This window comes from Tachypleus tridentatus, chromosome 13 (assembly GCF_004210375.1).
Source record: "Tachypleus tridentatus isolate NWPU-2018 chromosome 13, ASM421037v1, whole genome shotgun sequence".
NCBI lineage: Eukaryota > Metazoa > Arthropoda > Merostomata > Xiphosura > Limulidae > Tachypleus > Tachypleus tridentatus.
Window position 1 is genome coordinate 119,652,529 of NC_134837.1, and position 16,875 is coordinate 119,669,403.

Here is a 16,875-nt window from a genome sequence, read left to right on the forward strand (position 1 = left end):
AGCCCATTTGGGGCTTCTGAAAAGAGAAACTGAGTGAGTTGTTCTGCTAGTTGACTAGAAGGAGCCAATCATCCATATAATGATATACACAGAGGCCCAAGGAATGTTGGCGATGAAAAAAAAGCTTGAACAGCTCTGCAGAAAATATAAAGTGCTGATGGAAGACCAGAAAGTAAAGCCCTGAATTGCAGCACCTGACCCTTGTGCACAAATATGAGAAACTTACAGGAAGATTCTGCTGTTGAAATAAGTGTCAGTAACATTGAACTTGATCACCCAGAGCCCTGGTGTAAAGTGCCATAGCAGGATGAAAAATGATTCCATTGCAAAGTGAAGAGGATCTAAAATCTCGTTCAACTGAGACAGGACAATGACTGGATACCAATCTCCTGTCTTCTCGGTTACATTGAATAAATAAAAATAAAATCTTGAAAGAATAGAAAATGGTGGATCCCTGGTGAAAGAACTTCAGATGTCCAGAAAGTGTATTCATGCTCCCCCCACCCATGGAATAGTCACTTATACTGCTGTTGTCAGTCTGCCCAAGCTGAAGAACCTCAAGAGAAAGGAATCTATTGTGGGAATCAATAGACCTAGGAAACAATAAGGGTTAATACTTCCAAATTAGTGCCAGATGCTGAAGAAAGACAAGAAGCAAAGGATGACAGAGAAAAATGTATACGGGCTGTATCAATTCATAATTTTAACACCTCTGGAACTCCAGTAAACAACATGTAATGAAGAAAAGGAGTTTCACTTAACTCCCTGAGGGCAGAAGACGGTAAATAAATCCTCTTTAACTAAGTATCTCAGCTCAATAAATCCCTAGAGCAAACAAGCCAGGAAACTAAAGACTTGAAAAAGACAATCTGACTGAGGCAGTTATCAACAAAATCATCAACTTTTTCTCTGTATCTTAACTGCAAATATTTTAGTATGAATAACAATATTAGAAAGAAGAAAAACCAAGTAGTCACTAGTTGTTCTTTCCACCAATCAGACAGGAGTAGAGTTAAATACAATTGGAGGGATCTCTAAAACCTCACAAACTCAAATAACCAACTGAAGGGGATAGAGAAATTTGATCAAAGTGATCCTCTGTTGAGGCCAACCTAATAAAAGAAGGAAACAGAAAAGGTTAGTATAAATTCTCCTCAACTAGTACTAAATAATTTGCAAAAGCTGCCTCAGAACCACCCAGATAAATACCATTGGTCTGCATGGATGTCTCCATCTTGCAACTGATCATATCATGGACAGCTTTGACTGAGAGTGACTCCTCCCCTGGCTATTGACAAACACCAGATAGCAGAGGTGGAATAGGAGAGGTATGGTTGCTTTCCACAGTTGAAACATTGACACAGGAATTCATACCCATTGGTCCATTTTCTTTGTTTTTTTAACTAGTTTATAAATATGAATGAAGATGTAACTGTAGAAATGCCAATAATGTTCAAAGCCACCACATAAATTAGAAATAATTATGACATTCTTGTTTGTAAAAACCTGCACCAAATGCTTGGTCAAGAAAACGTGATTATGTTATCTGAATGAAGTGCTTATATACAAGTACCTAGATAAAGAGCACATGTAAGTTGGTGGACAATTTTGCAAATCAGAATTTGTTGAGGGCATTTGAGAGGGGTATAAAAACCCAAATCAAGTGTGTTCAGTGCTTGGATGGGTAGAGAGTGAAAACCCTGAAGATAAAAAAAAAAGTTACATTGTCTGCAGAGGTACGTACATTTTGCAATATTCTCTTATTCTAAAACTTTTATACTGTATTGTATAATAACTAGTGGAAAAAGTTTGTTTCATTTGCACAAATCCTGAAGGTGTCTTGCTTTAATTTGACACATGTATGAAATATTCATTTATCGCCATAATCAATGTAAGTACTGTTACCATCAACCAGTGCAAAAAAACTTTTACAACAGTCACTATGACATCCAAAATGATTTCATATACGTTCAACAGGCATAATACAGTCACACAGATCATTGACGTTCATAGCAGTCTCGCACTAGTAACGCTGACATCACCAGTTTGTATGGCACTATGGAAACGGAAATGTGACGTTATATGTAATTAATATGTACATGCAAATGATATACTAACCATTTCTTAATTCAAGGTTAATCACTTAATTAGATTATACAGTAACTACTTCATGTAGATATACAGATACCATGTTTGTACGTTAAACTCAAGTAGTTACACATTTTCATAAAGTTATCTGTTCTTGGTAACTGAACTCTATATCTAGCACCTTAAGCCCTCAGTCTTTCATCTGAACCACCGTAATTACATGAGAAAGATTATTCTGGACTAAGTATGTAAACAAACCTTTAAAACAGTAAGTGTCTGTAATTTATATTGTATTACAATAATTATATCGTTAAAGTTAAAAATATAACTTTAAATTTAAATTGATAATAATAAGATAATTTATTTAACGATGTACTTTTCTGCTTGAAAAATATGTTGTATAGTGTTTGGATCTCAGATGTATCTTCATATGAGTTTTGGATCTATTCTTGTGAAAACGAATACTTTAGGGTCTATGAATATGTTTCAAATTAACAAATTACGTTTAACATTAAAATTATTAACTATATGAACAACTCTTATGGTCATAATAGTTCCAGTGTTTATAAAAAGAAGCGGAAAATTCAGATATTGACTAGAGCCATAATTAGAAAACTATAAACATTTCTTGGACTCAGAGTGAAAAACATCAGATACAGTTACAAACATGGTTCTAACTCTCAGTGATTTAAGGAAACCCCTTTTTGGATATCCTGTTTAATACAACTATAAAATCATTGATAGAAGATTCACATATTCAATTTATAAGAAAACAATTCTGTGTTATTAACCATTTAATAATGCATAACACGATGAAGATATTAAGTATTTTGACTTTTTTCATGTTGACCCAGGCTGATGTCCATCATCAAACAGTTTGTAATACTGTTGGGTCACTGAAAGGAATAGTGGACTCCGTTACAGAATTAGTAGATCTAGCTAGAAACAGGATTTCTACATTAGAAGGTATTATATTTCACTTGAAGTATTTTAGTTTACGGAAAACTTTAACATCTATTAAGGGAACATTTAAATATAACTATATGCTAGTTTAGAATGTCAAACCTAAATGTTACAACATTATTGCTGGTAACACTTTATGTTCAACTACTTTTCTGTTCTCACATTAAAGTTTTTATCCGTTACTCTTTAGATGTGTTTTCTACAACCACATTTGAACGAATATTCCCACCACTTATTAATGACAAACAAAATCGATCCTTTCAACAATCTCTTTGTGTGACAAAAACGACGAAACAAAAGCCACCTCTACCAGAAGACTGTGCCAGTATCTATAAACAACAACTAAACCGAACCAGCGGTATCTACAAAATTCAGCCACGGCTTTTAAACCAATCGATCTCTGTATACTGTGATATGGAGACATCAGGAGGAGGGTGGACGGTAGGTGAAATAAACATTGTTACTGCAGTTACAAACACAATAACCAGATATGATTAATAGTTAACTAATACACTGTAATTGTTTTACGTTAACAACTCTCTCGGTGGTGGTTTTGTTTTTAGAAGTACCTGGTTTTAACATAAATAATTATGGTTCTTATTAATAGGAAGAATTAGATGGGTAGAGGTCTAAATGGGTACCTATGTGTGTCCATGCACGTATTCTAGAAGGGGGAAGACATTTGTATGTGTCCATACATGTATTATAAATGGAGGGAACAGGTGTGTGTTTCCTTACAGCAAATTCATATCAGGCTATCTGCCGAGTCCACCGAAGGGAATCGAGCTCCTGATTTTAGCGATGTAAATCCGTAGAGTTACTGATGTACCAAAATACGACAAGGGAACACGTACGTGTCCATGCATGTACTCTAGAGGGAGGGAACGCGTTGTCTACTCTAGAGGGTGACATGTAACATGGAACTGGAGTAATAGAAACTTTCTGATCTTTACAGACAAACTTTTACACTTTTTTAACATTTAGTTTAGCCTTTAGTTTTACCAAAATAAAAACAGAATCAAGAGTCAATAGGGGGGTCAGCTCCCTCAAGAATTTCTCTCGTTCCCAGTTGTCATTTATTGTCTTAATCCGATTATTATATTAAAGACCGAAATATATTCTACGGTATAAAATACTTCCTTCCAACTTTGTGTTCTCTGTGTATCTCAGGATGGCTGGTGTGGGAAAAAACACTTTTATTGATAAGCAGAGAACAACGTTTCGACCTTCCTAGGTCATCTTCGGGTTAACCACATTCTCTGCTTCTAAGGAGAGCGAACTATATACATATTAGATATACTTCTACAGAGTACCTGAAAGTGTTCTGTTTCAAGAGTAAAGAAAACCAAAATTAAAAGAAACAAATATTTTTATTGTGTTGTAGCCTAAGGAGTGTATAATTCCTCTTGCAATTTATTGCATGCGCTTATATAATGACGTCATGACAGTACAAATTACATGACGCCATTGCAGTATTTGCTGAAAGGCTGTCAGAAACACACTACATACAGTACAATGGTGCGAATCATTAAAACAGATGACTCTCGAAACGGAAGAAACAAAAGATGAAAATATTGTGATAAGTATAGTAATATGTTTATCTTGATAGATAGGTGGATGGTAAGACTTGGTAGACAGATAAACAGACAAATTAATAGAAGATTGATTAATAGAAAAATACATAGACAACTCGACATATTGGAACACATAATATTATATACAGAAAGACATAGACAACTCGATATATAGAAAGGCAGAAAGAATGTTATATAGAGAAAGATATACAAACAACTCGATATATAAAAAAACAGGTAGAATGTTATATATAGAAAGATATATGGACAATTCGACATATATAGAAAGACAGATAGAATGTTATATACAAAATATTCCACACCAGAATGAACTGAGCCTCCACAGTACCGTTGGAATTTTAACTACCCCAAAAGATTACACATCGTTAATACGTAAAAGAACTACCATGAAGGCTTAATTGTCAATCACAAAGTAGATGGAAAACGTGAAAAAATTCGCTCTTAGCAAAATAAACAAAAACAAACAAAACATAAAAATACACCCTAACGAACAATGTAATCAACCTTGCGAACTTCACTTAATTCTCAGATAGTGGATGTTTTCGAGAAATATTTAATTAAAAGTCTGTCATTATTTTCATAGAAGAAAAAATTACTTTGTTCTATAAACTGAGTTATGTAGAAGAACTGAAAAATAAGTTTCAGAACCAAACCCACATTTAAAAAGAAAATAATTAATTTTCTTAAGAACATGTAACGTTTTTGATTAATTTTTTCATGATATTTCTTCATTAACTGTGTTCATTAAAATATACTAATCACCACCTACCTTTAAATATACAATTTATAATACGTGTTTTTACTTGGTAATCAATAGTTCTAGTTTGTTTTTATAAATGTTTCAGAATGTGTATCTGTGTTCAACCTGACACTTTCTACATGATTATAAACACAAAGCAGTGTTTAATACCACGCAGGAATCTACTTTGTAGTTCATGTCATAGATTATTTTAAGTTTCTTGAGAAGTTTAAAACATATTGCTTCTTATTCTAAAATCGTCTTTCAAACAAAAATTTAGATCATATACGTTTGTCACGAATAAAGCACAATTCTAAACAATAGGGTGTTTGTGCTCTAACCACCACGTGTTTCGAAACATGGTTTGTCAGAGTGAGATACCGCAGTGGGGGCCAAATAATAATAATGAGTTTTGTTTTAATTAAAAAAACATATCAATATCTTTACAGACAGTATCCACATATTTTGTAGAGAATAATGTTGAATAATACAGGAATATATATCTTAAAGTTTCATTTTGATAATTATAAAACTTAGTTATCTCAGCATTTCTCAATGATTTTCATATTTCTAGTTGATCCAAAGAAGAGGAGATTTTGGAAAACCATTTGAAAATTTTTACAGATCGTGGGTGGAATACAAAAACGGTTTTGGAAATTTAACCCAGGAGTTATGGTTAGGTAAAACTTTATATATTTATCTAACAGTGATCAATTGCTTGTTTCTCTTCATATTATTTAATATTATATGACATAATTAATTATTTACTGTGCTATAAACTACTTATTTATTACATACTGCGTCTGTTCCAGGAAATGATATCATCTTCTCATTAACCAATCAGGACAATATGGTGCTCCGTGTTGATCTGGAAGACTTTGAAGGAAGTCGAAGATATGGAGAGTATGACGAGTTCTTGGTACGAAGTGAAAGAGAACTCTATAAAATGAGTTACAAAACGTACAAGGGTGACGCGGGTGAGTTTAAACTTTATTCTAGTATATAACATCATTCATTAGTTGTTTATGTATTATTTATTAATTATTTCAACATTATTTCAGGAAATTCTCTCGCTCACCACAACAACATGATGTTCAGTACCAAGGATAAAGACAACGATAAATACAACGGTAGTTGTGCTCAAAGTTACAAAGGCGGATGGTGGTACAATTCATGTCATCATTCTAATTTAAACGGTTTGTATTACACAGAAAATAAGGTAGATGCTACCGGTGTTAGCTGGTATCAGTGGAAAAGTAAACACGGCACATTAAAGACAAGCGAGATGAAAATAAGACCTGTGGAGTTTATTATTGGTCAATAAATAATAAATAAAATCGAAGTGTATTATGGAAAACTGTATTTTACGTCATGATAGACAGACAAGATATTGTTAACATGTTTTATTTTTTCTTTGTGTGTAATTATACTTAAGTGGATATTTTACCTTAAACAAATAAAGTAATTTTGGTGAATGTTTGCGACTGTTACTTTAATCTAATGTGTTCTGAAAAACCTAAAATATTTGTATTATAATTAACTTGTTTATCTATAAAGTTTTACTGTCCACAAATGGTTTAATAAAAGTGTTAAATAACCATAGGATTTATACATAGTATATTGTCCTCTCTTTCTGTTTGTTTTGTACACTCAATAATACATTTCCCCATCAGATGACGCTGTGTTAAAAGGCATAATGAAACCCCAAAACGCGAAATCATTTTAATACTGACTGTTTTCCAGCTGCCAGAGTAATTATTTGTGTGAATATTTGCATGACGTTTGTGTTTCTATAAAATGTTATCTCGGACTTTAATAATAAGAAAGTTTGTTTTCATAGTTTTCTTAAAATTACATCATTGCCTGAATCAATTACATTGCAATACAGAGTTTCAAATTTCATATTTTGTGTTGTTATTAGTAAACAATTATCAATGTTAATTCATAGAATTAAAACTACGAAAACAACCACGTACAAGTATTTTATGTTTAAATTTTGTGGATGTTTTTCTAACGCATAACATTTATCACACATTTTAAGGACGCACGTGGCCCAATTGTTAACGTGAAAAATTGTGATTTTGAAACTGCATGGTTCATGTATTACTCAAAAACAATCAGACTTCCCATTTCAGGCCGTTTTTGTGTTATAAGTGTAAAGATCATGTACCAATATTGAAATATTAGATTAGAGTAGTTCAAGAATTGTCGGTAGGCGGTGTTGACTACCTACATTCCTTCTAACCTGTCAACGGAATATTGGGTAAAGCTGGCGTAAATTATTGAGATAATAATATATTAGTACGTTTTCAAATTTCACACGAATGTATTATAAAATTTGTTATCACAATGAATAATAATGTTTAAAATCACTGTCAGTACTGTTGATATTACTACGAACCAAAAAAAAATAAAATATTTTTAAAACAAATCTATTCAGAGCATTGATTACACCGCATATATCAAATAATAATAACTACCAAATGCATCGTATTATAATTAAATTATTTGTGTATAAAGATTTATTGTCCACAAACACTTTAAGAAAAAATATGTTTCACAACCATAAAATTTATACATAACAATTTGTCTTCTGTTTCTGTTTTGTTTGTACAATCAATAAAACGTTCTTTTTCAGATGGCGCTGTGTGAAAGGCTTAATAATATCATAAACCACGAAAAAAGTTTATGGTTACTGTTTTGTCCCTAACTAGTTAACTATTTATCTAATGTTTACATTATTTGGGTGTTTCTATAAATTATAATCCACGGCCTTCAGAATTATAAGAAGAACTTTCTTTTTTAAAGTTATTCTAGAATATGATTGTTGAAAACTTTAAATTTGGTTTTACCTGACCTTAGATAGAATTAAAGATATTCGACAGTTCCTGTATTATTTCAGTCATACTTTATGTTGTTTCTTAGGAACACCAATTTATACGAACTTTCTATATCAGAAAATAATCCAGACAATATAGAACTCTCTTTATCTGATTATATATCATTAATTATACATAATTAGAAACAACCAAAATTAATTAATTTTGATCATATACGATCATTTTTTAAACTAAACAATTTAACTGAAATCATTAAGATAACTCTTTCTAAAAATTACTTTATTTTACCTAAAATAATTATAACTGGGTTCTAAACACATATTTTATGTTTTTATTAGTGAACAATTATTAATGTTAACTCATAAAATTAAAACTACAAAGAACGAACAACATGCGTGTATCACATGTTTCTATCCTTCACCATTGTCTTCTAACATATAACATTTATCATATATTTTCAAAACAGGCGTGGCCCCCATGCTAGAGTGCCGAACTGTGGTTCTCAAAGTGAAAGGTTCACGTCTCGATTTAAACAAAAAAACAACAACAATCACACTTCCCATTTTAGACCATGCTTTTGTTACTAGTGTAAAGGTTAAATACAAATATTAGATTAGAGTAGTTCAAGAATAGTCGGTAGGTGGTGTTGATTACCTACATTCCTTCTTACCTGTCATTGGAATAGTGGGAAAGATGGCAAGAATCATATAGATAATTAAATTTAAGTCGTTTTTAATTTTCACATAAATGTATTAAATCGTTTATCAGTACAACGATTCAAAACGTTTAAACTCAATGTCAGTAATGTTGGTGTTACTACGATTATATTCGCGGATTATTTTAGCATGACAAGCCAACTTGACACGAGAAGAATTCTCTCCCCAACAGTAGTGGTCAGGAACGTTGTGGTTCCTCTTCGTCCCCTCACATGAAAGGTTATTTAATTTTGCTTGGAAATTTACCTGTATTTTACTTTAACTTCATTAAGATAATGAAGTGCGGTGTGGCATTACAAAACTGATGGGTGAGAAAGGGGAGACCGAGACAAAGGCGGCACAGGAGAAGTGAGCCAGGCCGGAGCCCGCTGTCAGATATCAACTTAAAACGACCCGATTGAGGGCTGGGCAAGAGTGTTGCCTTGGCTGGGATCTAATGATCCAATACCTGAGATTTGGATGGGAGGGACGGGAGTGCCCAGAGAAAACCCACTTTCACAGGACAGGCGCCGAAAGTTTTACTTGTCCTGTATGAAAGACAATAAAAATCAAAGACACCAATACTGAATTCTAATACAGAAAACATGAAAAAGACTAAACTAATGACTTCATCATCACAGTTTATGAAAACCAGTATTTAGTTTACATGGCAACACACATGAGATGTTTTCATTTATTTTCACAGAAAATCAGTGCTTTTAAAAGCTATGTATACATAGTTACATAACTTATTTATATTTTGTTGGCTTAGTTAAATTATATCACTGAAACAATGAAATTATGAAACCTTCCTCATGGTATTCAAGAATTTTTCAAACAAAAACATTTATTCTCCAAAATAGTAATTTCTTGTTGTTTTTCCACCAGGGGTCCACAGTGTCCGACGTGAATAAACTGTACTATATAATAATCGATGATAGACATGAACCTTATCCAAGAACAAAGTAATTAAAATAATTCATAATCACATAATTCAACAACATTTTAACAGTCAGTAGTAAAATATTTGAAATTCTGAACTTGTGTTGATGAAAGCACAGCAATATAGAAAATTTATTGTATCATATAATGAACATTTGTACAAGTATCAATATAAATATTCTTTCCAAGAACGGCTCTAGAGGATGTGGGTCAAAGGTACATTTCCTATCGGGTATAGAGGAACCCTCATATCCTCGATAATACAATATTGGTAAAAAGACAAACACAGCGTGTGTTGTTAAAAGAAAAATATATTAGGAATTCATGTGGATGTATAAAATGTATGATGATGTTATATATCTTTACTGTAACCATATTGATTACTTCATAAAGTAAACTGTGTTACATTAGTGGTTACCAAACATTAATGTAAAATAGTAAATATTATACATACATGAAAGAACCTTAACTTATGAATTATAAAAATTATAGAATATTCTGTATATTACACTTATCTTCTAGATACCCATCAAATAATAACTGTAGGAAATGGAGTTGGTAAGATATTTCGTAAAATATTCTACACCTAATGGCTAAAAAATAAAAAAAGAAGTAAGAAAATATATTCCACCTCTTCCATGAATGATCTGCAAAAAAGAGATATAAATTATTCCCTGAGTTGCAGTAATAGTGAAAATATTACTCACTAGTTGTCGCTGTTCTGAAAGGCTTGAAATTATTCTGTTTTGAAGATCGCCACCTGTGATCAAATTATTTGACGCAGTTTAGGATTACCCTTCATCTTTTTATTTGAGATTATATTCTGTCCAAAACTAGTTATATCCATTTCTAATTCAAATATAAAGTTCTGACATTAGGTTTAGTAATTACGCTTAGGCCTAATGTGTTAATACTCAGTTAACACTAATAAAAGTAAAACTTTCCGTTCTACAGAGACCTATTTTGCAATTAAATTATAGGTTTCACTGTCTTTTGTGATTAAAACGGTAAAGCATCTATATACAATTAAACGGAAAACAATGTTAGAATAATTATTACACAATAAATAAATATTGAAACATGACTAACCCTGAACAAACTACATATGTTCCAGTAGAGTATGACTGTACATACAGCAGTAACTGAAAAGAAAATAATAACACGATTAGAGAAAACTGTAGCTGTAACAACACGTGGACATCTGTCGGTATGATGTAATTTCAGTCTATTTGTTCCACCAACAATACACTCTTGCTCAAAAAGGTTGTTGCATGTTAGAAAAAATGTGATTTTTGGTCATTTATATCAATTTAAAACTAAATTCACTTTGTATATTGCCCTTAAACTTTCAAATTTTATTTCTCTACTATTCTGCATTACCTGAGTTCACATTGAGTCGGTTTAATCCCTTGAACATTGGAATGTTCTAAGACTTGTCCCAAACACAGTGTCTGGGGTGAGGTATAAAAGCCAGGGATTTTGGTGTTACTTTTGTACCTTACCTGTTGGCGACGCGTCTTTAACTCTGTAAATATTTTAGACATTATGCCAGGTCCTACTAACGTAGGTTTGAGAAATCAGATGGTTGCCTTCGACAACACTGGGTTGAAACAAGGCGATACTACAAGACGACTTGGTGTATCCAGGTAGACCGTCAACAGAGTTCTTAGAAGAAGAGCTGCAGCCAGAAGTGGGAGTCCCAGCAGATGTACGACTCGTTCACGTGCCACTACAGCACGCGATAATCGCCGGATTCTCACCATTGCTCGTCGAAACCGTACGATGTTCTCCAGGTCGGTTGCTTCTGAGTTATGTGCGCAACAACTGATCCGAATTTCACGGCAGATATTTAATCGACGGTTGGTGCAAGCTGGATACAGAGCAAGACGGATGGTCAATAAACCTAAACTGAGAGCTAGACATCGCAACAACAGGTTGCAGTGTGCTCAACGATACCATAATCTGATGATCGCACACTGGAATCATGTAGTTTTTGTTGACGAATCCAGATTTCTGGTCTACCCCACTGATGGACGGATACGAGAACGCAGGCTTCCTGGAGAACAGCTGAATGAAGAAAATGTTCAACCCAAGCAGGAAGCGAAGACTCAGTGCACGTCTAGGGTGCATTCTGTTCTGCAGCTGTCAACCAGTTGGTCATTCTGGATCAAAACGTCACTGGTGCTGTGTATCAGAATATTCTGGATTGCTACGCACTGTCATTTACCCAGGGTATTTTCCAGGACAATTTCCGGCTGCAGCAGGATAATGCACCGGCTCATAATACTCGCAATATGCAAGATTTCTCGCAAAACATGATGTGTTGGTCCTTTAGTAACCACCTGTAAGCCTAGATATCAACCCGACAGTCAGGAATAGGAACAATCCCCCTACAGCAGTTACGACAAGCACTGACTGTAGAATGGAACAGAATTTCAAATCAAAGACCAGTAACGTTAGCTGAGAGTATGCCACGCCACCTAGCGTATATTATTGCAACATGTGGGGGCCATGCACGTTATAGAGTTAAATATTCTGATGTGAATGTAATTGTTGCATGTTTACTGAAAGTTTCAGATTGATACTAAATATTTTCACAAAATGACGTCTTATTTGTTTTAACTTAGAAGTAAAGAAGAAAAGTCAATTTCTATTGGTACAGATCTTACGTTCTACAGAAATTTACATAAAGAAGACATAATCATGAAATATTACACAAATTCTTGTGTTATAAACACACATATCAATAATTACCAAAGGAAAGATATTGCACCACGTTAAAAACACATGAAGAGTAACAAATAAGGGACAAACATCACATGTAACAATCTTTTTCAGCAAGACTCTATATAAAAAGCGACAGTTGTTAATATCAACAAAAAGCTAACAAAATGTAGGGTAAAGTTCTCCTAGTAACTTTTTTTTTTTTGCTGTAGTTTGTGTTACTGAGGATCTCTTTAGTTATACCTTAAATCCATTCATCCGGTTACTTTGTGGTAAGTACTGATCAACAGTCTGCTGTTCCATAGATGGTTTATGTCACGAAAATATTTAGAACAGTTGTTCATTAGTATATATGTAAAAACGGCTCGTTTGGGTTGAGAAAATTGTTTACGTAAAAAAAAAAATTCTCAACCCAAACGAGCTGTTTTTACATGTATATTTTTCTCTACAAGTGGGTTTTCTCGACATCACTGAGTTGTTCATTAAACAGATTTGTATCAAAACTTAAAACAAATGTTCATTAGATACATTTGTAACCATAGTTAGAACAGTTATTGATCTGATGGATTGGTACGTAGCACAAATATCCCTCATATTTAACAATCTAACATGTATGGTAGACATAATTCACATAGTAATAATTAAGTAGTTATTAAATTTATGTTCGCTGTTCAAACTGGAAATTTACAGTTCTTGTTGTTTATAACTGTCATGCTTTTACAGGGTACAGTTCTTGTTGCTAATAACTGTCATATTTTTACAGTGTATAGTTCTTGTTGTTAATAACTGTCATATTTTTACAGTGTACAGTTCTTGTTGTTAATAACTATCATGTTTTTACAGTGTACAGTTCTTGTTGTTAATAACTGTCATGTTTTTACTGTTTACACTTCTTGTTCTTAATAACTGTCATGTGTTACAGTGTACAGTTTTTGTCGTATATAATAGTCATGTGTTTACAGTGTGCGGTTCTTGTTGTGAATAATCTTCATGTATTCAGAGTGTACAGTTTTTGTTGGAAATGACTGTCATTTTTTTATGTTACAGCATTCTAATTCTTGAAAATTTCTGAAAGGATTGAGAAATATTCTCCATTTAATTAATTAATTTATTACATCTTGGACTCTGGATGTGGCAATGAATGAATCAGTGGTGTGTTCCACACGACAACGTCATCTACATATTGTGAGATTAGAGTACTGTATGTATTAGGTATGGGAGAGGTATGACATTTAGGAATAGAAAGTAGAGTTGTTTGTTGAGAACAGACCCTGGAGGTCTTCTGCATTTCGACGTGCTGTTGTTGAGTTTATCTTTAATAGTTCTATTTTTGTTAAAAATAGAGAGCCACCTGGTGATGAGAATAACTAACTTGTATTTTGTTAACTGATACTTTAGACTTTAGAGTATTGTGTCAGACAGTATGGAATGGTTGCATTACATCTAGAAATGCTACGACTGAGGAGTGATTCTGCTTGAACTGTTGGTGTATAGATTCAACCAATCTTACTAGGTTATAGGTTGTCTGTCTGTGTTTTGTTTATTGTTGAAGGTGTTATTGGTTTCCAAGTAATATAACAGTCTGTTGGATGTGACTTTGTCCACGAGTTTACAGTTACGACAGAAAGTGTTCGTACCCCTGAGTCCCGAGTGATTTTTTGTTCATAACTCAAAAAGTATCATGATAGGCTAATAGAAGTATTGTATATTATAAATATTATGCTAACACATATCTACATAATTTTTATGTAAATTAAACGACAAATAAACCGTTTATAAACAAATAACGAAAAATAGGAGGAGCAGAAAGTGTTTGTACATTTCAGAACGTGTGAAAAAAACTGATATTCCCGTAAAAATTTTGTTCAGTTTGGTGAATAAACTACATTATACCATTCCAGAACCAGACACGGGGTTCATAATTATTGGAATTTAGCCAGCAAAAAATCTACTTCCGGCAATTTAGCGCTGTCTCCGTCATTATCTGCTTAGTCATCATGGCGAACAGTAAACAACTGTCCAGTGATTTAAAAAAACGAATTATTGTAAAATACAAGTCTCGTGTGTCTTTTTGGTATTGCTACACAACTTAATATGCCGAAATCTACTGTTCAAAGCATAATTGTCAAGTTTAAGCTCACAGGATCAACTGCTAACCTCCCTCGTTCCGGACGTCCCACCAAAATTCCTGAGAGAACTAAAAGGAAGATTCGCAGATAAGTTAGTAGGAACCCTCGTTTAACACGTAATGACATACAGAAACTGGTAAGGGAAACTGGGGTTGAAGTAAGCACCTCTACAGTTGCGAACATGTTACGCTCTTCTGGGTTCAAAGCATGTCGTCGTCGTAGAACTCCATATTTAAAGCCTGTTCATTTAGAAGTACGATTAAGGTATGAAAAAAACATGTAGATAAACCCTTTACCTATTGGAAGGCTAAGCGTGTTAAGGCGTTCGACTCGTAATCCGAGGGTCGCGGGTTCGATTCCCGGTCACGCCAACCATGCTCGCCCTTTCAGCCGTGGAGACGTTATAATGTGACGGTCAATCCCACTATTCGTTGGTAAAAGAGTAACCCAAGAGTTAGCGGTGGGTGGTGATGACTAGCTGCCTTTCCTCTAGTCTTACACTGCTAAATTAGGGACGGCTAGCGCAGATAACCCTCGAGTAACTTTGCGCGAAATTTAAAAAAAAAAATCTATTGGAAGAGTATTCTTTGGTCAGACGAAACTAAAATCGAGCTTTTCGGCCACAATGATGTTCGCTATATTTTCCGTAAGAAGGGGGAACGAAATCTTCCAAAGAACACCGTCCCTATAGTTAAACACGGATGCTATGGGGTTCCTTCAGCTCTTATGGCGTAGGCAGCATTCACCGCGTCAACGGAATCATGAAGAAAGAAGAGTACGTTGATATATTAGGCACTTATAACAAGAATGATGCTCGGAACTTGCGGCTTGGGCGTCGTTGTATCTTCCAGCACGACAATGACCCTAAGCACACATCGAAATATTACAGTCCTGGTTGCAGAGGAACCCTATAAGCGTTCTGGAGTGGCCATCGCAGTCACCCGATCTCAACCCAATTGATAACGTTTGGCATGAGTTGAAGACCAGGGTTCATCAGCGTCATTCGACAAACTTGCAAGAGTTGGAGGCCTTCTGTAAAGAATAATGGAAGAAAATACCAGTCGAGTACTGTCAAACGATCATGGAGGCTATGAGGAGAGATTGCGCTAAGTAATTCCCATGAAAGGCTACACAACTGACCATTAAAGTAGACGCACAAACACTTTCTGCCCTTCCTATGTTTGGTTATTTGTTCATAAACAGTTTATTTTTGTTCAATTTGCATAAAAAATTATGTAAATGTGTGTTAGTAAAATATTTATAATATACTATACTTTCATTATCCTAATCGTGACACTTTTTAAGTTATGAGGAAAAAAGTACTCACGACGCAGGGGTACGAACACTTTCTGTCATAACTGTACCCAAGTTGTACAGAAGACGTATAGGTATATAGCTGTTATGACATTCAGATATAGAATATTCTACGATTTTCTTCAGTACTATTGGTTGAGGTTCTTTCAGGTATGTAGAATATTTACTATTTTACATTAACGTTTGGTAACCACTAACGTAACTCAGTTTACTTTATGAAGTAGCAATATGGTTACAGTAAAGATATATAACATTACCATACATTTTATACATCCAAAAGCGTACTGACATATTTTTCTTCTGAAATGACACGCTGTGTTCGTCTTTTTACCTATGTTGTATTAAAGAGAATATGGAGTTCCTCTATTCCCTGTGAGGAGGTGTACCCTTGACCCACATCCTCTAGAGCCGGTCTTGAAATAAGTGTTTATATTGATACTTGTACATATGTTCATTATGTGATACAAGAAAGTTTCTATACCGCTGTGCTTTCATCAACGTAAATCTAGAACTTAGACATTTTACTGGTGGCTGCTGTAATGCGATGTCGTCTTTGCTCTGAACAGACGGGTTTTAAAATTATTCTATTTCTTCAGGTCGATAGCAACACTAACATTACTAACACTGATTTTAAACGTTTTGAATCGTTGTGTTAATAAATTTTATAATACGTTCGTATGGAATTTAAAAACAATTTTATATGTAATTGTCTTAAGGATTCACGCCAGTTTTACTCAATATTCCATTGGAAGGTTAGAAAGAATGTTAGTAGTCAACACCGCCTACCTGTTATTATTGAACTACTATAACCTAATATTTCAATATTGGTATTTGACCTTTACACTT

General features: G+C 33.8%; 1 protein-coding gene, 1 long non-coding RNA gene and 1 pseudogene across 7 annotated transcripts in view; 2 read left to right on the plus strand and 1 right to left on the minus strand.

The window, feature by feature from the left end:
- Positions 1–6,860, plus strand: part of LOC143236883 (techylectin-5B-like) — a 263,403-nt gene extending 256,543 nt beyond the window's left edge. For all 5 annotated transcript variants that reach the window (XM_076475534.1, XM_076475535.1, XM_076475536.1 and 2 more), the window contains one exon: positions 6,447–6,860. In XM_076475534.1, the coding sequence (XP_076331649.1) occupies positions 6,447–6,709 (263 nt within the window). In that variant the 3' untranslated portion in view covers positions 6,710–6,860. The remainder of the gene's footprint in view (positions 1–6,446) is intronic.
- On the plus strand, positions 2,882–3,676 carry LOC143239876 (techylectin-5B pseudogene; annotated as a pseudogene). Its single transcript, XR_013021420.1, has 3 exons — positions 2,882–3,054; positions 3,242–3,492; positions 3,659–3,676. The product of XR_013021420.1 is annotated as a techylectin-5B pseudogene (transcript).
- Positions 6,861–8,534: 1,674 nt separating the features above from the next.
- Positions 8,535–12,262, minus strand: LOC143238204 (uncharacterized). The gene is made up of 3 exons (XR_013020453.1): positions 10,952–12,262; positions 10,570–10,622; positions 8,535–9,840 (listed from the first exon to the last, which is right to left on the minus strand). It is a non-coding gene; the product is annotated as an uncharacterized LOC143238204 (long non-coding RNA).
- Positions 12,263–16,875: the final 4,613 nt, after the last annotated feature.